At 42.7% G+C, this 22,917-nt stretch overlaps 2 protein-coding genes across 2 annotated transcripts in view; one reads left to right on the forward strand and one right to left on the reverse strand.

Moving 5' to 3' along the window:
• The window catches only part of LOC140658187 (netrin-4-like), a 56,932-nt gene extending 35,221 nt beyond the window's left edge, over positions 1 to 21,711 (reverse strand). The window contains exons 1-3 of the mRNA XM_072876270.1: positions 20,484 to 21,711; positions 13,073 to 13,614; positions 202 to 465 (exon numbers count right to left, since the gene is read on the reverse strand). Coding sequence (XP_072732371.1) covers positions 202 to 465; positions 13,073 to 13,614; positions 20,484 to 20,550 — 873 coding nt within the window. The 5' untranslated portion in view covers positions 20,551 to 21,711. The remainder of the gene's footprint in view (positions 1 to 201; positions 466 to 13,072; positions 13,615 to 20,483) is intronic.
• Positions 21,712 to 21,837: 126 nt separating this feature from the next.
• UROC1 (urocanate hydratase 1) overlaps positions 21,838 to 22,917 on the forward strand; it is a 46,426-nt gene continuing 45,346 nt past the window's right edge. Inside the window, exons 1-2 of the mRNA XM_072875844.1 lie at positions 21,838 to 21,918; positions 22,245 to 22,373. The gene's annotated coding sequence lies outside the window, so the exon portion shown is untranslated. The remainder of the gene's footprint in view (positions 21,919 to 22,244; positions 22,374 to 22,917) is intronic.

Here is a 22,917-nt window from a genome sequence, read left to right on the forward strand (position 1 = left end):
ATAGCCATGGAACCGCAGCAAGGGTTTTAGGAAATCTTTTCCCAGAGTGGTTTAGGTTTCACTAATGTGGATTGACAGTGCTGCCCTTTTTTAGATAGGCTTAGGGAGGCTTGGACAGGGTCATACACAAAATGTACAGTTAGGCTGAGAAAGCACAAGCAGGTAACAAGTCTAGTAAGTTAGTAAGTGTCTAGAACTCACCACGTTCTCCATGGCTCCTGTCCTGTTGGCAAGCTCGCATTCCTCTGCATGCCCATTGCAAAAGCAGCTTCCCCGGATGATCAGATCATAAATAGCATAGTGGGCAAATCTCTGAGGTTTCTCTACCAGTCCCGAACCATGGCATGGACATTCCTGTCTTTTTAGCAAAAGGAGGCGGAGGTTGGTGAGTTTCAGGAGATCTTGAGCCTCAGGGCTATAGGGGTCTTCGATCTTGTTAGCCGGACTTAAGGCACGATAAATCACCTGAAAGACAGAAGATACACATCCAAGAACAGATATAGGACTCTGCATATACAGCAAACTTCCCATGGCGATGTTCAGGAAAAAGTAATAATTCCTATTTAGAAGACTCTGTATAAGCAGTTGTGGGGCTGTGACTGATCCCAGAACATCACAGCTGAGTTACCACCAGCTGGCCAAGCCACAGCAAGTGACTGTGTACCTGCTGCCGTCCGGTCTCAGATGCGAGGTAGGAAAAGCCTTACTTTAAACATCTCTCCCTGGGGTTACTGAGCCCAGTCGCTTCTTGCAGTTCAGCCAATATGTGGTAACTCATTAAACGCTGGTTACTTCCTTGTGTTTCTGAGCCAAGTGACAACAGTGTCACTCACAGAAATCCAAGGTTTATTGGTATAAATGCAGTATTAATGCCATCCAAATTTCTCAAAGAATTTTAGGAACATGGCTTTAGCATGAGTTCTAGAGTCAGGTAAACTAAGACACTAAGGGGATCTGTGAAAGAAGTGGAAACTGTGATCAGACTTTTGGCTTGGTCACTTGAACTACATGCTAGAAAACACAGCTTGGCTTAGGGTGAGTAAGCAGTAAGAGAACCCTGTCTTCAAACAAAGCCAGCTGGTTTATTCATTAGGAGAAGAGAAGTAGCTACACTGCAGTGAGCTCGCAGGAGCGAAGGTGCTTTGTGCCTACTGGCTGTCTGTGGGTTCTTACTCTTTCGCCACAGCTTTTCTGCTTTTTGATAGCTCTCCAGAGCAGCCACAGTTTGGTTTTAGGTATCACAGTTCTAATTTGGTGTTTCACAGTGACTAAAGGAATGTGTATTTTAGCTCATGCACTGCTCTACCCTTCTGTATCTCTCGGGTTGTGTTTGTTTCTGTTGCTTCTGGGGAGAGGTTGACAACGGAGGGCTGCACCACGGTCCATGCTAGTGAACTAGAGAGCTGCTTGCATTCATTCCCAGGCTTAGATGTCCTCTATGGATATGCTAACTCCAATTTGAGAGCTATTTTCTCCTCTGGTTGAGTTTTTCCATCATAGCAGAGGGACTTGCCCTCGGGGTTCTTTGGCCCTGCTTTGTAAGTGGTGACAGTGTCTGTCTGCTAACTCTGTTAGCGGAGTGAAAGCTTTGTTTCCATAGGGATTCCCTCTTTCTCTTTCTCTGTGTTTTTCTTTTTCTTTCTTTCTAGTGAACCAACCAATTTAAATACTTACAGCATGTAAAATACTTTTGCTTCTTTTTGCTTGCAGGAGCCAGAAAAGAGCTTGTGGTACATGCCTGGAAGATAATTCTGTTGCATGTTGATGGCACATGGGGAGAGAAACCCCCTTAAACTAACAGAATCGGCTGCCAGGCTTCGCACAGAGCTACACCTGGCGGTACCACAGCAAAGGCAGTTGTACCATTTCCCACCTGTCCGCAGCATCTTCTGTTTGGTTAGCTCTGTTCTTTTTTTCTTTTAATTCCCTTCTCTTATACTGTCAGCTACTTACAAAGCTGCAAACTGCCCTGTTTGGTGAGATCAGAGATGCCCGTATTTCCTTGTTTGACAGAGCTATGGGCAGATTGCCCAGGCTGTGCAATGCAGGTGCCTACATTCCCCTGACCAATGAAGCCATGACAAAATAGCCCAGGCCTTTCCACCCCAATGTCTACATTCCCCCGGTCAATGGAACCATAAGCAAATGGCCCATTCTGTTTTGTCCAGGTGCCCAGCATTCCCCTTATTGATGGATTCACAAGACAAAGACCAAATCTCCTCTGTCCAGTTCCCCTAATCCAGGATGGTCTGATCTTTTTAGTGGAAACCAGTTTTATGAACCCTCTCTCCTTCTTCCGAGTCCCCTGTGGACCACACAGTGGTGGAGTGGTTTCTCAGAGTCCTGAGCACCTGGTCATGTACAGACACACACATCTTCCTCCCACATGGTCAGTTAATCTAAGACCAAGGCAGTGAACTGGATGGAATTGTTCTGCAGAGCCTGCTAAGCTCAGAGATCTCAAAGCAGGGTTAAAAACTAACTACTGGGATATTAATGGTTAAAAGTCCTTGTGAAGCTGTTTTAAATTGGCATAAAACAGAGGAACTAAGGGTAAAGCAGTCTGTTCAGTTACTGGTTTTTATAAGCTCTGTTCTCACACTTAGCTTTCTTGTCTATGGCTTCTCTAATATATATGCTTAGTGAAAATGGTATCTCCTTTTAGGATGGCTCTCCAGAGGCTACCTAACAGATCACTGGCTTGAGAACATAAATACTAGAGGTACTTCGCTCCAGGACAAGACATCCGAGAAAAGGTAATCAATATGTCATTACCTTCTGCAAGATCTGCACTGGTCCTGCCAGTGACCTCCTTATACAAGGCTGGGCAAGAGGTTTAATGTCTCTGTGTCCCAGAGATCCCAGCTGTGAACAGCTATGGATCTCCTCAGAGGAGACTGAGAGGAAGGGTGAATGAGGTGAAGAACAAGAGTTTTTACTGGGCCTCTCTGAAAGAAATGACTAGATAATGCCCAAAGTGTTTCTTTTTACTCTATGTCTCTGGCATTACACTTCTGCTTGATGACAATAGTCTTGCATTGTGCTATGTTAACTGTGAAGGAAATCTTGTGTATCATATTGCACTACTAGAAACCTATTTTGTATACGGTATGATAAGTTTAAAGAGATGGATTCATGTTTTGGGATCTCCAGTCAATTATCCATCCTCCCCATGTCTTAATTGGCATCCAGATAGCACTGAGTTCTTTAGGCAAAAGAACAGCTGTTGGGTGCTCTTCTCTCAGCATAGGGCCATTTGCTTTCACAAAGCTGTATTGGTTTTTGTTTCTTTGCTTGACAGCTTGGAAAAAGGTTGGGTTCCCTGTGGGTTTATTGTTTTGCAAATATTTTCATTTCTGGCCTTGCATCTTTTGAGGGGAGTTGCTTTGGCATTTTCCATATCCCCTTAGAACTCTGAACATTATTTGTGAGTAGAGATGTTAATAGCTTGGATGTCCCATAGGGATTGTGGCATCCTTTTAAGAAAAAACAGTATTCCATTCCATTTGAGGTACAAGAGTTTGCTTATATGATTAATTCATGACACATTTCTGACTGGAATATGCTCCGTGGTGAGACTGGATTTGTTTGTCCTTATCTCTCCCAAGGAAAGGCTTGTTAAGTGTTAAAGATCTGATTTTGGTGACATAACACTAGTGAAGTCTTTTGGGAGTGGCATTTATATGTTTTTCTTGGATTCAACAGCCACTAAGGAATTAACCTCCCTTAACTTTGTAAAAATCAAAGATATTGAGGAGTTACTTAAACAAAGATATTTTGTATCAGCAGAGACAAAGCAGATATGTTGGGCCAATTTAAGTAGGTTTAGGTGAGCTGCATTTTGCACAGAGGTAGCACAGTTTTATTTCATATTTAAATCAGTTTAGCAGCATTATTTCATACATGCATAAAACTGGAAAAAGGGAATTTTTGTCTCTCTTCTCTTCTGGAGGACACATTCTCCTTGAAATATTGGTGGTTAAAACCCTTGAGCACAAGGAAGAGTATAACGTAATCACCATCTCTTGGCTCATTTTTAATATTTGATTGGATGTTTCTTCTCACATTAAAGTGCCAGTCATTAGATCTTCCTTAACATATGTGTTGTCCTACTGTCAAGAGCAATATGTTACAATCCGTAAGTTATACTTATTAGTCTACTATGTATATTGATTCAAATAATTGTAGAGTGGGATGAATTTTTAAAACAGATCTGGTATCTCACCTTACATGTCCTGAATTATTTTTCCATAAATGCATAATGTACCTAAAAAAAACCCCAAACCAAAGCACTAAACTTTTTCCATACTAAAAAATACATTATTATATTTTAAATTAATGTATTTGGGTTTATGGTTCCCTACGAAAAAATGAATCCTAAATTAGTAGACAGATTGATGGTGGTTGTATATGGGTTGATAATTTTGTATGGTACAGGGAAGAATTTTATTTCTGTAAAAAAGGAAGAGATGTCACTGTGACCAAAATACAGAGGTTTTGGTCTGGGGAATGGTTGCATAGGGTATGCAACTATTTGTTCAAAGCCCCAGCACAATTGTTCGATATAACGTTCAGCAAGTAACTTAGGCTATTCTGGATTGCCAGTGAATTCAGTAGGAGTAGGAGAGGTCTGTTGTATGTCCTGCTTACTTTTTTTAAAAATAGGATACAGGTATTCAAGTACTTCATGGAATGGGAGGAAGATGAATAAATTTATATCTGTAAAATTCTCTGAGAATCCCTAGAGATGGATGTTCAATACATGCAATTTTAATAATAATAGGTAAAAGATAAGAGTGTGGCCATCTCAACCATTTCTGCATAAATGTTTTAAAGATTAGATTAGAAATGGATCTAAGTATTAGTGAACTCGTAGGGTCATGACCTGCGGGAGGAAACACTCCATCTTTTCACTGTGTTATTTGTTCCTTTTTTTTAGTTTACAAGGTTTGTGTTTCTGTAGCCTATGAAGCAGATTCATTCTATACAGGTAGACGTTTTACTTCTGCCTTTTGCAGAAAGGCAGAAATATCATTGATTTTTCATTTCATAACATTTTTCATTTCATTTCATAGAGATACCTTGCAAATTTGCAGTCGTCCATTATATTCATGTAAAAGACCTGAAGAGAGTGTAATGAAAAAAGAAGTGTGTTCTTATAATTAAGGTGCAAGCTCTGGAAAGAGCTTCCCATGATGTTCACTGTAAAGCTATTTCTCATCTGATTAAATCTCTATCTGGTATCAAGCTCTGTGGTAGCTCTGTTCTTTTTTTGCTGTAACAGACTGCCCTGAAATCTCCCAGTCGTTTCTCTAAATATCAGTGTGCAGCTTTCATAAAAGTAGCATATGCACAGCTGCAGAAGAAAAACTGATGGTGGTTAAGGGACACCCTAGGAATCTTTCCGCTTCCATTGAATTGGGTGGAAGCTGAGGGTATTCAGCACCTCTATAGTTTCAACCCTTTGTGGAAATACATCCTAGATCCTGAGTTTCCCTTATAATCAGGAGCTGACACTGGAGCTGAATGCTGAGTAGGACATTCATGCTTATCTGCATATCTGCTATCAAGCGCATATTTGTCATTCTCATTTTCAAAAGTCAATCAGCTGCACCTCAAAAAGATGGTCACTACCCTGTCCTCTCCTGACCTTTCTAAGAGCAAGGAAATTTGGAGAATGCTGTAAGTGTGTAAAGCTAAAAAAGGTAGCCACTGTTAGAGGATTGGTTTTGCTGTACACAAGTTGGCACAGCTTCAGAGGGGGTGATGTTTTATCACCAATCAAGAGATCATCTTTATTCCGGAGACAGTGTCTCAGATTTTTGATTTCTTGCCACATGTTTTGCCTCTCCATTCTTGATGCAGATAATTCTGTTTTCTTAACCTGATCTTCCAGCCAGTATTAGTCAGAAAAGACGTGGACACAACAAAGGTTCCCCCTTGCAAGCTCATAGCCTAAGGTCAAGGAATATGAGTCATAAATGGAGGGCAGTGCCAATGCATGGCCTTCTACAAAAGAAGATCCTTGTGCAGGACAAGAATTTGATATTACAAATCAACCTTAAGCTATGTTGATCATGTTGCACACAATCAGGTTAATGAGATCAGAAATGTCTGTGTGCTTATACTAGGCCCATCAGAAGGAAGCTGCAATAAAAACTCTCATCAGTCCTAAATCCTCTTCATTAAGAGATTTTCATGTGAGTTGATTTTGTTCTTAAAGGAATAGTAAACAATTGTCTCAGAATTTTTCCTACCCAGTGGCAAATATCCTCTGATTTATTTGATGGAGCCCCTTGACTAAAATTAATTCTTCCATCTTATGGTACAATAGCCTTTACTAAGATGTTGTCTTTTTCCTGTTTTGAAATACTGTTCGGAGCACAAAGTCTAGCTATTCTCTTAGCTATTAGAAGGCCCATTCTGATGATTCATGGAATAGTGTTTTTTAGTCAAGATCCACTGCTTTTCTGTCCTTCCAGAGAATAAAACTTAGAAGCCAGTATACAATATGATAGTTTGTTAAATAAATAATTGTGCGTTTGATTTTGTAGATTTCTCTGATCTGGCTAAACTCAGCTACTACCAAGACAGTGGCATCTTGAATTCATTCTCTGTTTTCCAAAACAGAAAGGGTCAATGTCCCTTCAATTTGCATTTGCTTTGAGGTTATTCCAGTAATCCATTCAGTGGGGCATTAATATTAATATTTAGGCATTGATGCCAGTACGATGATGGGGAAAGACTGCACAAATGAAGTTAGAGGCAGACAAATCTGAAGAGCCATGCAGACTTTTTCTCTTCCTCAAACAAAATGTATTCTGTAGGTTCAGGTTATCCGCAGGTGTAAATCTCTACATCTGTGTAGAAAGGCAAGGTTTGTAGGGAGAAGCAGTATCTTCCGTCAAGCCAGGAAATGTGGTTGGAGTACAAAATCCAGACTATTGGGCACAAAAACCCTTCAGCTTGCAGTCCGTATACAGAGAATGGACAAAATTCCTTCCATTCCTTCCTTACGTGGGGATGTGAAAACATTTCCATGCTCCCACAGAGGACAGCGTCCTTTTTCATTATGAGGAATGATACTTGCTCTGAAATGGCAAACGGTGGCACGAGGAGTTCCGTGATGCAGACAGCCCGACTGGGAACTGGATTGAGAACGAGGAGACTCATTTCACTCTGTCTGCTGAATTGTCAGGGAAAGTTAAAACAACCCATCACCGCCACTGTCAACCAATGTCAACCAAGCTGTATTCTCATGGGAGAGCATCCATTTCTTATAAGTGGAGCCATTTATATCTCTAGGTCTTGGCTGAAATCTTACACATGAACAGAGTTAGCTAAGTGTATAGTCTCACCATGGCAGGGATGCATGGACAACTGTAGAGCAAATAGTTAAGTGTTCTTTTGCCTGGAGTTTGAAAATTGCAACAATTAATCTCTAAGATTCACAGCATTTCAGATAAGAATTTTTTCACAGTTGAGACTTGAAAAAAAAGTCATGGCTGCAACTCCACTAAGGTTTTATAAAACGGGGTGAGAAGAAAAATTCATTTGATATCTGCTGCCTTGTATGTTCAGAAAATGCAGAAGCAATGCTCAAAAAAAATCTGTACTGTGTCTTTCTGGCTGTTTTATAAGGTTCCAAATGTCTCTGAAATGGTTCATTACAAACCAGGTCAGAGTAGGACACTTGGTGCCCTCCTGAAGTTCACTCGTCAGGGATGGGAATGCTGGACTGGTCTCATCAATTCAAATTCCCTTCAGAGACAAATCCTTGAGCCCCTTAATTCTTCCTCCAGGGAAGCAGGGCCTGGCATTGCTATCTGCTTGTTTACACTGCTGGTGTTAACTGCTTCCTCTCAACTTGCCTCTGCATTCTATCTCCTCTACAGTTCAAGTTAAACGAAACGCTGAACAGACGGCCCTAGTCATAACATTCGGGCACTTACCTTCACTAGTGACTAATCCCTCCTGGAATCCTTTCCGGCGGGAAGTCAGAATAACACGAGCATCATGCAACTTTGAGAGGCCAGTCCTGATGACTGTTGGACAATTCACTGCAGTGCAAGACCCTGCCCTTGCATCTTAGCTACTAGGAATTCAACCTTGTGATGAGCTGAGCATGTTTCTGTTCAGTGACCCCACTGCCATATGAGATCAGACCTTTAAGAAGCCACTGAAGCCTCAGTGGTGACCTCTTGAATTATTGATGTTGCCACTTAATGAGGTATGTGTGCAGGGGATCCTCCTCTGTTTATCAAAAGTTTTGGCATGAATACAGTAAAAGAAAAGCCTGAGAAAAGACAGCAAAAAAACTAGGTCCTTGGAACAGAATCACATACGTTCCACACAGAGCCCTGTCCCTGGCCTGGTTTGGTGTCTGTGTGCAAGTGGTCCCCCTCTGCCAAAACTGCTGCTCAGGGAGTCCTGGTAGATGGAGAAAGGCAGCAGAGGTCTTCAGTGTCAGTGCAGAGGAAAAGGCCTTCCATAGGCTTCTGTCTGAGCAACCTGGTGGCTTTTGAAGCAGACAGAACTGCATCCCATCACAACATGTCTTGGTCTGGCATTCACAGAGTATGTTTAGAAGTGTGATTAAAAGTCTTTTAGCTACAAAGCGAGTCCACTCATCTTTGACAAAAGGCACTGCTGGGGACTTCTGTCCCTAAAGAGGTCACCACAGGATACAAAACGGAGAATGAACAGGTCTTCTGTGCAAGGCACACTTAACATGTTGCCATAGAAACCAGTTACTTAATTCAGGCATACACAATTCTTCCAGCCCCCAGTGAATTCCAGTAATGGGTTTATTATATCACACTTCGTTGGTGTCATCTGTCACACAGACACTCACATAAATGAACCAGCCTTTGATTCAAAACTCCCTTCCACTAGCTAGACCCAATAGGGGAATGGTCTCCTTTTGGGTCTGGTGGTTATAAGCAGGTCAGTGTTCTACCCCGCTTTGCATGCTAATGTCTTCCTTTCATGCAAACATCATCTTCGATGGAGGAGAACATTTGTTTTCATTTCCTGATATTCCAGTTTATTAAAAACGTGCTCTTAATCTCTCATCCTTGAGTGCACGTGCTGTCAGGATGCAGGTTGAAACATTTCGGTCCCTGTTTTCCCCATATGATGTTTGAACTGTAAGTCACACTAATGTCTGATGCAACGTTGTGGTAATTTCTCCTTTTGTTTGGGCCACAGTTTTGATTTACATTAGCTGACCTGAAGGCTCTTACATTAGCTGACCTGAAGGCTCATTTTAGGCTCCATGACTATATAGTAAAGTGTTTTTGAACTAGAAAAATAGATGGATGGGCAAGTAGGTAAAAAATGTCTCGGTGCATAAGACTCCATGCAAGCATTGCCTGTAGATGCACTTACAGTAGATGAACAGACCTTAAAAACATGGCATTGGTTTTAGTTCACGATGTTATGTTGGAGGCTGGCGTACTGAAGCTGATGAGCATAGCAGTAACTATTCTTCCTTAAGAATAGTTAAGAATGTTCTCCCTTAAGAATAGGATAAAGATTAAAAGCACTTGTTTCCTGTTTAATATATAATTTCTTATAGTGATAGAAGTCAACAGGCAAAACATAGGGTACTTAACAGCCCAGTCAGGACTTATAACATGCTAGTGGAGGATTTGCACTGAGAAGTGTTTATAAGCATAGAAAGTTAGGTGTTGATTTTGTGGTGTTTCATATGAGGCAAACGATGCATAGGCAATTGGCAGTGAATAAATTGCTTTGCCTCCTAGACCAGAAATCATCAAGAGAGCAAATTTATTGCCAGAAGAATTAAGATGGGGGGAGCTAGGATCTCAGATAGATAGATTCTAGCTGCAGAAGTACTCTGGATCTGAACAGGAGTAAGGGATTTAGTAAGTGCTGGAGTAAAAGAAAACTGCAAAAGAGACATTAGGAAGTCATCTCCTTGCATTTCTACAGGACTTGTTCCCCAATGCGTGACACTGTCTGTCTCAGCTGTACCTTATCTGACATGGAATGGAGATGTGTGACCCTGTCAGAGGTGAAAGATAAGGGACAATTTACAAGAGACAAGGGATACACCTTAACTTAATGATACATTATGTTCTGTTGTGACATTGCCTCATCATCCAAATGTCTTTTGTTTCCATTCTAGTCTCCTAAAAGTTTATCTTCTGCCAAGTTTCCCCGTCATGCTCCCAAGAAAAGCCTCTTTCAGGGGTCTTGGAGGACCACCAGAGTGTGCTGACTCAGGAAGATGCATCACAGTTTATAGAGGCATGTAAGTTACTGCAGCTCTACCACCTTCTCCTTTCACACCTATGTTCTCAGTTCTGGAAGCCAGTTGACCTGAAATCTTGTTTCATGATGTGTTCCACGTGGGTTTTAAACCTGCGTGTTCTTAGTAAGCCATCTCTGGTTTTGATTCCTTTTGTGCCCTGTTAAAAAGGAATTTGTGTCTCTTCTCCAAGTGGATAGGACAATGCCCAAGAAAAACCTGAGTGTCATGCAGTGGAAATGACTTCAACCCCCTTCAGTAGAGAAAACTGGCATTTATCTCAGAGCATTAATTAGCATTTAAGTTGGAATGGTTTTGATCACTTCAGAAATGTTGTCAGCTTGTGATGTGAGCTCCTCAGCAATCCAAGGCTTAGCCAGAAGCAGTAATTGGATAGGTCAGAGTGGAGGTGAAAAAGAAGCAGAGAACACTGCAGAAAGTAGTGGTGGGGATTCAGTCAGCTTCCTTCCAAGTCAGTTGTGAGTCAGTGCTTGAGGGGATGCCCTGGTGACATTTGTGACACCTTTAAAATAGGTTTAAAATTGCAGTTCTGAGATGTGTGGGCAAAGCTCCTGTGACACTTGTAGTAAGAGTAGCAGTGTCACTCAGGCAAATCTGGTCAGGTATCACTTTAAATAACTACACTCTGCCTTCCTTTATTTTCATTCACAAAAGAATCTGCTGTGTCATATTGCTGACCTGAAAAGCCTGATGCTTTTGCACTCTTGCCATAGCGGCATTTCATGGATTGATTAAGAGGTCTCTGTAACGTCTGCCCAGAACTTCAGAATCCTTTTGGGTTAATGTGCTGTGAAACAGTATTTGTCTTGCTCTCTGTTAAGTTGCCATACAGATTCCTGTGTGCTGCTTTAAAGCTTCAGCTCTCTGTCCCGTGGAGGAAGTGACCTCTGTATGTATTCAATTCATGTAACAGTTCATGAAAGTATTTGGGATCTGCAAGGGTATGACCTGTAAATATATGACTGTTCTTACCATTACCATTGTTTTCTAACATCTACTACCACAGCGTAGATTGATTAAGCACACACATATTCATTTCAGTGTAGTTGCTGCCCAAGTTGACAGAATCATTTTGACACTGGTAATCACAAAGGCTTGTGTTGGATGAATGTTTTATTATTTGATTTTCTGCCATCCACTTCTCAGATTTGTTGTAGCAGCAACACATGGTCTTAATGATATTCCCCAAGGTTAAGTAAGCACAAAAGCCAACATAGTGCAGGGCAACAGGGGATACTGTACTAGACAAGGAGTTGTTTTTCATTTAAGGCCAAGACATTTGCCTCAGACCCTGTATCCTGGTTCATTACTCAACCAGAATTGTCCTGTTTTACCATGAAACACTTCACCTTTCTGTGCTGCTCTTTCCCCATCTGTGAAATGGCAACAGGACCCTTATATGCGTGCTGAAGATCATTAAATGGATCTTGCAAAGTACTTCCAGATTTTTGATTGGAAGGCACACAAGAGTGGAAAATTATATTAGTTGCCTAGATTCTGTATTGACGTGGCAAGTTGTAATCTCTCTACGGAAGACATTTGGATGTATTTGACTTAAATGTATCATAACTGACCAGCAGAATTACTACTCCAGGAAGAAGACAGTTTAGTAGTCAGATGATCTGCTCCAGATTTCTAATATGCAGAGATGTTTCCCAGCCTATTGCACAAAGATGAACTCAAGTCTCTCCTTACTGCTGTTTCCCTGTCTCAGGTATGGTACACTAGTTTCTTTCTTCTCAAGTGCATTTTGAAGTGCACTGCTGAAACCTCTGTGTTTTTTGAAGCCTATCTGGACCATTCACCTCACACCTGAGCTCAATTTGCAGCAAAGTATTACTGCCAAACCTGCATGATCACTTCCAGACAGGGAAACCAAGAGGATTGTGACTTCTTTAAGAAAGAGAGAAGAAAGTGAAAGGACTTCAGCCTCTGTTGTGACTATGGGAATGTCTTATAATCTCCCTTTGTGCCTTTATGTCTCCTCTATAAAATGATACCAATGATATTTACCATCTTGCCCATCTAAACTCTTTCAAGATTGAATGAAAAGGGTTATAACTAAACTTAAGTATCTGATTACTAAGCAGTCATTAATGTTCTTGTCAGAGGAATTTATCAGAGCAATTGTACATTTATTTTAAAAGAAAGTCTTCTGCATACGTTTAATAGCACATGAGAATATTCATACCAAGGGAGGGCCTTTTCCCACCGTTGAATAGTGAAACCTGGCTGCTCACTTCCACTTCCTGTTCTAAATGGTTTCAGTTCTGGAGCCTATGGCTTGATATAATCAGAGCGGTCACGCCCAGCATGGAAAGTTACATTAAACTTAGGGGAAGAATGTATTTAAAAGTCATCCAATCATCTAGGACTTTTTATATGGAGAAGAAGAAGAAAGACCATGCAGTTCATGTCATCCTAAAGAAGGAAAACAGTTTGGATAAATCAGGCTCTACAAATGTGTATTTCCCTACATCTATTTTGCTGGAATTCTAGTTCAGTTATTGGCATCTGCAATGTAAAATTAGGCAATGTTATTCCTATCCTGTGCAACTCTCATAAAAGAAATTTGTTAAAGCATTTCCATTCATTTTCATTGATACATAATTTCTCTTCTTCTTCCCCTTTATTTTCTTGACCCAAAGCCTTTGGGGATGGGTTACCTTTCTTAATTTATATGCACAGTATCTCTTTGAGAACACGCTCTCTGATTTTCAGCCAGTCGTCAGCTGTTTGACATTAAACTTAGTCCAAACTCCAGTTATTGCTTACCTCTCCTCTGGTGCAGGGCACTGCATCTGAATACCTGGAAGTGCACATGGAGCCCTCCTCAATGAGATCATCCTGGAGCCCAAAAGTCGCTGTACAGTTGACAGAGAAATACTTGTAGGGCCTCCAAGTCTGCCCATAGTCCTGGGATCTTTCCAACACCATCGCAGCTGGGCGAGGTGACTTGAACACAGCAATGACATGGGTCAGGTAGAACTCTGTTTCAAAGTCCAGTCTGATTTCTTCCCTGTGTACCCCTTGGGCAGACTGCCACCAGGAGATGGGGTTTGCAAAGAAATCATCTGTCATGTCAGCAGGGAGATGGGAGTTATCAGGCTGGTTGGCATTGCATTTGGTGCAGCGAGGCTGCCCACAGCCATGGGAGACCAGATGGAGGAGATTCTGGTCTGGGTAGAAACAGTACAGTTCTGTACTGTTCTGGCCACACGTGGTGAGAGTGACTGGTGTTCTCCCTGTTGCAAGGTTTCCCACTGGAGGGTTGCAAGAACGGCCATTACAGCGGAAGGCTCGTAGCCTTGTGGGATCTGAAAGACAGGCAAAAGAAACACAACTAAGTAGAATTTCTCAAATAGTTCTCAGGCTGTAACAGGTGACCATGCAAATGTTTGGAGTCCCCATCTGGGGACTGACATCCAAGAGGACTCCTTCTACGGAGAGCTACTTCATCTTTTCACACAAAGTCTGGAGGGAGTTTCTCAATAAATCTAGTCCTTGTTTGTGGTGCCTAACTCAGAAACTAAGGTCTTTAGAAAACTCATGCTTATGGCACTTAACTTTGATTTCTGTTGAAAATGCAGTGACGTCTATTGAATTTTATGTTTAACCACAGAAATCTTGTGTTTTCTTACTTTCACTCTAGTAAAGCTCTGTATCTGAGGACTGGATCTATTCAATGCATTTATTTTCACTGTTATCAGAAAGCAAAGTCAAACCGTACTATACACTGTAGATACATCAAGAAAAGATGATTCCTGCCCAACAAATTACAGACACTAATTACACATACAAACACATAAAGAAAGCATGTATTTCTATAGTTATGCATTACTGGCATAATTTTGAGGGGTGTTGAGTTTCTACTGCTCCTATTGAGATCAGCTGGAGTTGTTAATACTTAGCAGAGCTGAAAATCAAGTCTCTCTTGTTTAAATACCTTGACATGGAGGTAGGTGACTATATCCTATTTGCCCAGTTTGCAAATACTGGCAAATTTTTGGTATCTTCAATGTATATATCTACTTATTTCTAAATTAAGAAAAGGTAGGGATAACTACGAAGTCTTACTATTGTTTGGAAATCAGCAGTGTCTTGTGACACGGGAATTAAAGGTCATTCCCAAACCTTATTACCATACTGGAGAAAAATGCTTTTCTAATGACATACAACGTCCTCTTTGCAACTTAACAGTCTAGAAGGAGTTAAAGACTGACGTTGCAAGGTCATAAATCTAATCCAAGAGGTCACAAGTCAGATGACTGGATATAAGTCCTACAGGAAATGACCCTTCCAGTGAAACCTAGGATGACCATAAACCCTGGGTAATCTAGGAGCAGTTCAAAGGTCAGCTATTAGTTCAACATTCTAGGTCAAATTTTAAAATCCCTATTTGGTTTATATTCAGCCTTTCTTCATGCAAAATTAGTTTTAAGATCAAGTTAGGTCAAAGAAAAGACTCTCTAATTCAGCCTTATAAAAATACTCAAATCATAAATGTAGTTGGATGAAACTGATGTCCCTCTTTCCAAAAGGAATGTTTAAGGTGGAAAAATGTGTGCAGTGTGCATGATTTTGCCTCTGAGTTGCTTCTGTCCTTAGTGACATTTCTGCACAGGCCAGAAGAGAAAGGTCAGAGATGGACATTGTTTCGGAAAACACCTCATGCATTTTGCTTCCTGGGATTAGGACACAAAACAAAGTTGCTGTATGTCCGCTGAATCCCATTGACCAATGGTGTGTGCCATTTTAGCTTACATACAGCAAAGGTAGTCTTAAACTTCAGATAGCAAGGAAGCAGATAATCCAAAAATGCTCTTGACTACTCTTAGAAACAGGTGGAAGCCACCTTCAAAGGAACTTGGACTTCATGTGTGTTTGCCTTACAGACATTGTAAGCAGCAGCCTCAAGAAAAGAGGGGGTGTCTGGAGACACAGTGGGTTTCTCCTGGTGGAGGTTGTCTTCCACCAGTGGCTAGAATGGGCTGGCCAAGACTTTTTGTAGTATCCCAGTGAAGTCCTAGGAGACTGGCAGAGCTTAGAAGGCAGCAGTGCCTGAATTACATGTGCACCTAATAGTCCTCAGATCAAAGGAATGAAAGCTGCCCCTCCTCAGTCCCACCACCTCTCCCTGTGCCAGCACAGAGATGAATTTTCATGAGAGGAGGAGTTGGCAGAAGTCAGCTGGAGAGGAAAGGAGAGAAGATGGGGATGTTTGGCTCTATCAGTTCTGTTCTTTGCTCCCCAGCTTCAACTGAGCAGGTGATTCTTAGCACTACTGGAGATCCTCCACCAAGCCCTCACACCATCCTGACTGCTTGATGACCATTTCAATGTATTTTCTTTCTGATTATGAACTTCTTATTCCATCTGAGCCTAGTACAGTTACAGGGGAACACCAGGAGCTTCAGAGGTTTTATCTGGGAGGTTCCTTGCAACTTCTCTGAGTCTTTTTGTCCTAAGGAAGGACTGGGGTTTCCACAAAAGTTGTTTAGAGCTTCCTCCTTTTTGCAGAGCATCTGAAATTCCAAATTTTTGTCTGCTGTGGAGGGTGAATTTCACCGATTCATGCAGAATTCTTGAAATAAAGATAAATCTCTCCTTGCAGGTCAGCCAAAATATAATGAGCTACAACTGCATGCCTCAAGGATGTCTTTGCAAGTGGCATTTAGGTTCGTGTTCATGCCCAAGCTGTTTGGTAAAAATTACTGGAAATAAGGAAAGAACGGCAATTTCTGTGTTTAAAGTAGATTGGATATTAACTGATTTTGCTCAGTGCTGCAGAAAGGTGTCATCCTTGCCTCCAGAGAATTTAAGTGGGACTGGTCTTACCACTGAGCTTTGAACAAGCATTAGCTCTGACTAAGAGTCAGGTTACTTAGTTTTGATTAAGAATGGGTCCATGTTACAAAAGCTATTGGATTATGGATAAATATACCATGTAATTAAAAGAAAGTCCATCTCTATTGATGGATCACACCACTGAAGCTTTCATAAAGGAAATGGGATGCTGGAGTTCTAAATTTAAGGAGTTATTTAGGGGAAGCTTTGCAAACAAGAATGTGAGAAAGTAAAAAAGGAAACATTTTTTTAAAGGGAATGGCTGCTTTTTATATTTCCCATAAATGGGCTATTAGTCTTGTATTGAGTTTTTCAGCTGTTTTTATCTGAACCTGGAAAAGGAAGAAAAACGTAGTTGTTCTGAACAACAGTCACAAGAAGGTTTATCTGCTCTGCCTGCTAATGCAGCAACATCAATAAACAGTTCCTGTCTGAACTGCTGTCATTAGGAAAATGAGACAAGAACAAAGTGCAAATTAGCAGAAGGGAGTTTGAGAGAAGGAGAGAGATTGGAAAATAAAATCTGCAGTCGATTAAAAGCTTTGCATTTAAAGAAATCAATTGGCAGAACATTGCTTGGCCACAAGGATAGCGCAGCCTGTCCATCACTCACTGATTCTGTGGAAACAACATGAAATGTTGGATCTGGACAGCGAGGGGGGACCGCTGCAGAAGAGAAACAGCAGCCAGGTGAACAAACAACTTACCCCAACTGCCAGGAGGACTCACTGAATAATTCATAAAGAACTAAACAGTTTGATTGCACATGGGCAGTGCATGTTATTATGAAGTTGATTAGCTTTTACTCCATGGAGGATGGCTTGGCTCCAGAAGTGGTATGATTAATTTATTTGTTTGTTTTCTGGTCCCTCAGAGCTGTGCCACAAAGTGGCAGGTCAATGGCACATGCCCAGCACGTGTTATAACAACGGTGTTATCCGATGATTAGGGAATCATACAGTTCAAGGGAGGTCATACTATTGATATTCCTGGGACACCATTTCAAACAGAGATCTCTTACTTCAGAGCCTTGTAATGCAACAGACCATTGTAGACATCAACTAAAAACAGGTTCAATTTGGGGGGGGGAGGGGGGTTTCACCCTCCATTCGATACCCGACAGCAGAAAGGTCATATGGCAACTCAGTCAAAGCCTGCTGATGTGACTGGAAAGATGCCTAATATTTTCTGAGCTATTTGAATTGGAATTTTTATTTCTTTTCCATATGCAAATTTATGATTTTGTGTGATCAAGACTCCTACAGTGAGACAGGAGAGCAAATTTCACAGTTCTGAGCAACATGTAAACACTAAAACCTTTGGGCATCTTCTGCTACGTTTTTGATGGAACAGTTTCAGCATGTATGTCCAACCTGGATTTCACTTGTTCTATATCTGTTTAACTTTTTTCTTAATAACCAAAAACTTTTAAATGTTCTTTTAAAGCTGACCACCCTGGGGACGTGAGTTGCTCAAGTTTTTATTAATCAGACCTAGGACTTTACCCCTTAATGCTGGTTACAACAGAAGTGCTATACAACCCTTTGGTTTGTCTGGGGCCAACATGCAATAAGTTTGGCAAGTCTTCATCCATTTATGAGTAGCCTGAGGTATTTGTGCACTAAAATAGCCCTGATTGATAACGGGAGCTAATGAGCCAGCCTTCATAAACACCCAAGAGGTGAGGTTCTGAATATGCTACGAAACCAAGCTGCCTCCGTGACCTGAGGCATGGACAGAAGAGTAAGATCCCAGGTCTGGGCTCTCTTCCATTGTGGCCAGTAGCCGTCTGCCTGCCCGCATCCCTCCTGGAACGAGGGTGGGCTCCAAGACCTACAGCTTCATTTGCAGATGAGCTGAATAACCCCAGACCAGAGGAAACCAAACCCTGCTGATAATCAGGTCCTGCAAACAATTTTAAGCTTGGTGCTAGAAATGGCCATTTTTGACCACACCACGCCCCCTTTTGGAGGGCTGCCATCGGGAGGAGAGCTGGCCCAGGCACTGCTCCCCGGGGGGCTGCTCCCCTGGGCAGGTCTGGGCTGGCCGGGCCTGAAGCAAGAGCCCAAGCTGTTGTCAGTCCCGTTAACTGTACCAATATGCAAGCGTTTTCAGATCATTGCAGAGTTTATTTGAGGGGAATAACGCCCTCCACCTGCATAAGACTAGAGGAAGGATCACCCAGGTGTCACATCTCACCATATAAAACCTAGGTGACTCCTCCAGCCTAACCACTAAGGTTTTTTTTTTTCCCCTTGGCATTCTATTTAAAGATCTAAGGAGCCAATTTTGACAACCCAGACTGTCTTCTCTGCACAGAGATGGCAGAAGGCAAATATTGTACTCCCCACAAATATTGTACTTCATGTGCTCCCCACACAACTGCCCCATCCATTTGTTTCACTTCTAACCAGGAGGGACCAACTATAGGGCTGAAAAGGGAGTTTACTGCATAGGCTAATAAAATATGTCAAAAATATACTTCCCTGTACAACTCTCTGCTCAGGAAAAGGCTGAGACTTCCAAATCGTTTTACACAGATTGGCTGGACACTGTCTGAACTAGCCTTAGTCTGAGCAGTATTGACCCTGCCTGTAACAGGACCTGTAAAGATTCAAGGTTAATTCAAGAATTTTATATTGCTTCTTAAAAAAAAAAAGGAGGGGGGGGATTAACAATGAACAGGTAACCCTTGTGCTGTCACAGGCTGATGGTTTGTGCAACCTTTTGACCAAGCAGCATATATTTATTTAAAGTGACATTGAATCCTTAGCATCATCACCTTCAATATCCAATTATTTTGCTGTTATTCACTATGTCCTACACCATTATTCTGAGTGTGTTTAGCTCCCTCCTCCCAAATTCACTTTCCAAGCAGTCAGCTGTGGGCTGCATTTCCCTGAAGAGTCATTTTTTACTTTGTGAATTGGATGCAGAGAAAATTTAGGCTAGTTTATAACAGGCTGCTTTCCGCAACAGTATCAGCAACTTTACAAGACACCGCTGTAACCTTTCTGTGCTATGTAGCAACATATGTATCCTATAGTGAGAGTCCTAGCCTGGGAAACTAGTGAATGCCCAAGGTAAGACCCTAAGAGGACTAAGGTACCATGTCCTCCCTCCACTCATTCCCTGTAATGTTGTGCTAGCCAGCCTTTTTCCCAAATGAGTCACTGGATAATATGACAGGATTGTAAATTCATGAGCTGTTTTCAGTTTTTAAGAAAATAACTCTTGCTGTTATGGAAATCTGATGCCTATGTTATCAAAAAGGTTCTAGCTGGGGAACAATCTGAGCTGAAGCCACCTGATCTGCCTTTGACTTTACTGGAGCTTGCAGGGCAGCTGAACGCTTCAATCGCTTTCAAATCACTGCATGTAGGAGTGTTGTTCCTGTCCTAATACTCTGAGCACACAGGTGAAATTTAAACCACTGGTATGCTTTCCTGTACAGAAAGAGAGATCCCAAGCCAGTATCTCAAAGGAAAAGTCACCAAGGATGTATTGTTGTTTTATCAATACTTATTTTTCTGACCTGATCTGCATAATTCATCCCTTTTAACCTTGAAGATGTATTAAACCACAGCAAGAAGAAAACAACCTAATGCTTTGCTTCCTTTCCCTTAAGGAATTTGTCTCCATCATAATCCAGGTATTTTTAGGACCCTATGTAAATACCATTACAGCTGTATCATTCCTATAAATGCTTATTTGTACGCCCACATATAGACACACAACTAATCAACTTCTCTTTCTGTCCTAATCCATTTTTTCTCTAATGCTAATTTAATCTTGTCCACTGCATGTTACCTATTAAGTCAGGGAATACAGTGAATGAATGGACTGTCTTGGATAAACAGTAATTCCTAAACAGCGTCTCTGACTTTTAATGATGCAAAATGAAGTTAACAGAGAATAATTCAGACTTCTACAGTGATGCTGTCCAAGAATGTTGTTGTTTCACTCTTGTCCTGCCTAGGAAGGCAGTGTTTCATCCTTAGAACAAATATCCAGCACACCTCAATCCATCTACCTCCTTCTTTCTCTCTTACTTTTCTTTCATTCACAAAAATAAGACACTTTTTTCTTTTAAGGTTGTATGAAACTGTACATCCTGTTGTAGACTTTGGGAGGAAGCTGAGCTATAAAGCTGTGTATTGCAGGGAATAAGAAGCATTTGTATACATTGACTAACCCAGATTCCTTATAAAAATCCAATGTAAAATAAATATATTGACATACTTTTTTTAACAAACAAACCTGATTTCTATCCCCTTTCCCCTTGCTAAACTTAGGATAAATTGTTTCATGAATGGCAATATTGATTTATTTTGCTTACCTGCTTCCCCATGTCCAGAAATAAAATATTCCAAGAACACAATCAGCATGATGCCTTTATGCTGCATGGCTGTCAGTAAAATATCTGTCCTCAGTGAAGCAAAAAAAAGAGCTGCAGTAATCTACAGGTTTGGTGCTTGCATGGCTTTTCCGTATTTTCTTTCTTTCTGCTCACCTTCCTCTCAGTGTAGGGGTCAAGGCTGCTGTCTCATTCTTCTTGTTCTCGTTTGGGTCCAGAGGTGGTTTTTTTTCTCAGAGCTCAGATGCCTTCTGGGTGTCACCCGTACATTGCTTCCAATAAATAAATAAATAACAAGGATTTTCTGTGTCTTTACCCCTCTCCATGCAGCAGGCCGGGGACGTTCACATCCCTGACGCAGCCCCTCGAATGCACCATCGAGGGCTGATGAGACGCGGAGAGCTCTCTTCGGTCCGGTCCTTCGCGCTTCTTTGGATGCTATTTCGAAACTTTCATTTCTGCTCCTCGCTTTTGGAGGAGCTGCGTTTCGGCTTTGCCTGGGCTACCCCCGGCAACCTTCCCTACCCCCCTGGCACCTCCCGCAGCCTGCTGCTAACCGGGGTAGCGATGGGGTCCGGGCAGCGTGAACCCTGCTTTGTTAGGAGGTCCACCCCAGTACCTTCTTTCCCTTTGCTCCCTGCAGCAGAGGGTCATAAGAAGAACAGAGTTGGCGTTTCTCTCTGAGAGATGATGAGAAGCGAGCGCTTTCTTGGCTCTTCTCTCTTTTTATTTTGGTTTGGTTTATTTTATTTTATTTCCCTCCTCCCTCCGCTGTCACGGAAGCCACTTCTCCCCCACCTCCAAGGGATTTGCTTCACACAGCGAGCGCCGGGGGGGATAAGAGTAAAAAACAAACCCAAGGCCAGCTCGCCGGTGCCGGTGCTGGGAAATCCCTTCCCGTCTCGCTGCCGGCCCGCGGCTGCTGTCCGGGTGCAGGGGCCGCGGCTCCCGGGGAGGGGCGGGAGGGCAGGCCGGGCAGGGGCTGCGCCGCTGGGCTGCAGGGGCAATGCCCGGCGCCCCGGCGAGAGGGGAAAAAAGGGGAGGGGGGGCCGGAGGATCCTTCCTCCCTCCGGCTCCAGCAAGGCTCGGGGCTGGGGGTTTCCTCCCCTCCCGAGGGCTGGGCAGTTATCTGCAAGTTTCGTCTCTGCCTCCCTTCCAGCCTCTAGCACATCTCTCAGTCCTAACTGGGCAGTTCTCCTCTCTGGTCCTGTCTGGCTGCAAAGGGGATTATTATAACATGTGATCTTCTTCCTGTTCTTTATATGTGCTTCTTTTTTTTTTTTTTTTTTTTTTTTTTTAGGGTGGAGGAGGAGGAGGAGGATGGGTCGGTTCCGCACCTCCTCGTCGGCTGGGCTGGTCCTTGTTGCGCTCAGATGCAGGCGTTGTTCTCCAGCCGCATCTTCTCCTCCAGGAGCCGGTGCGTGCGTGGGCGTGGGCGTGTGAGTGTGAGTGTGCGTGTGTGTGTGCGTGTGTGTATGTGCGTGTGCGTGTGCAGGGCGGGGGCAGCCCGCGCAGCCCGCCCGGCTGGTGCCTGCTGTCCCTGCAGCACCCTCTGCCAGCCCGCCCGGCACATGACACCTGCCCTGCGCCCCGGGGACACAGCCCCCGCCCGGCACCCACGAGGCAGCCCCAGGGCGTGGGGAGAGCGGGGTGGCTTTGGGGTTCGGTTTAGGTATGGCTCACGCCGTGTACGAACGGGTACGTTGCATCGGGTTTCTTTCCATCATCTTTCTGTCCCACCAGCTGGGACAAGCCAGGCGGCGAGGGGACTTGTGACTTCCCAGAGAAGCTGGGGTGTCTGCTCTGGCACCACTGACACACGTGCCTGCCCCAGCCAGCACCGGGCATGTCCCTGAAGCCGGATTTGCTCAGGTAACTCCAACACGAAGCTCCCAGGGACCCAGAGAGGCTCCAGCATGTAGCGATCAGCGGGTGAAAGTGCTCAGCCCTAGAAATAATTTTAATTCAGGGAGCGAGTTCCCCCCCTCGGCTTCATTCTCTCTTTCTTCAGCTTTCACGGCAGTGTAACGCCATTAACTTCTGCTTGATGTCACAGAGGGAAGCCGGTCCGATGGGAGTCCAAATGTAGACGAGGTCATTCTTGTACCCGTGTGTGCACAGGATCAGACCTTAGAGGGATTTGGAGAATGTGGGTCATACAAAGAAGAATAAGGAAAGATTTAGTTCCCTTTGGGGTGGGAATGTTTATGTAAGGCAGGGTTATTTAGCTAGGTTTTGGGGTAGAATTTTCTGACTTTACCCTTATCTTCCTTTTTTGTATGTTTTTAATATGAAAACCTGATAGAAAATTTAAAAATGTGAAGGAGGCTTTCCCCTCTCCTTTTTGTCTTTGCCTTTTGTTTGAAAACAGCTAAAATACTGTATAATTACAAAACAAAATTCTCCTGCCATAAAT

Source organism: Ciconia boyciana, chromosome 11 (assembly GCF_034638445.1).
Source record: "Ciconia boyciana chromosome 11, ASM3463844v1, whole genome shotgun sequence".
In the NCBI taxonomy this organism is placed as follows: Eukaryota; Metazoa; Chordata; class Aves; order Ciconiiformes; family Ciconiidae; genus Ciconia; species Ciconia boyciana.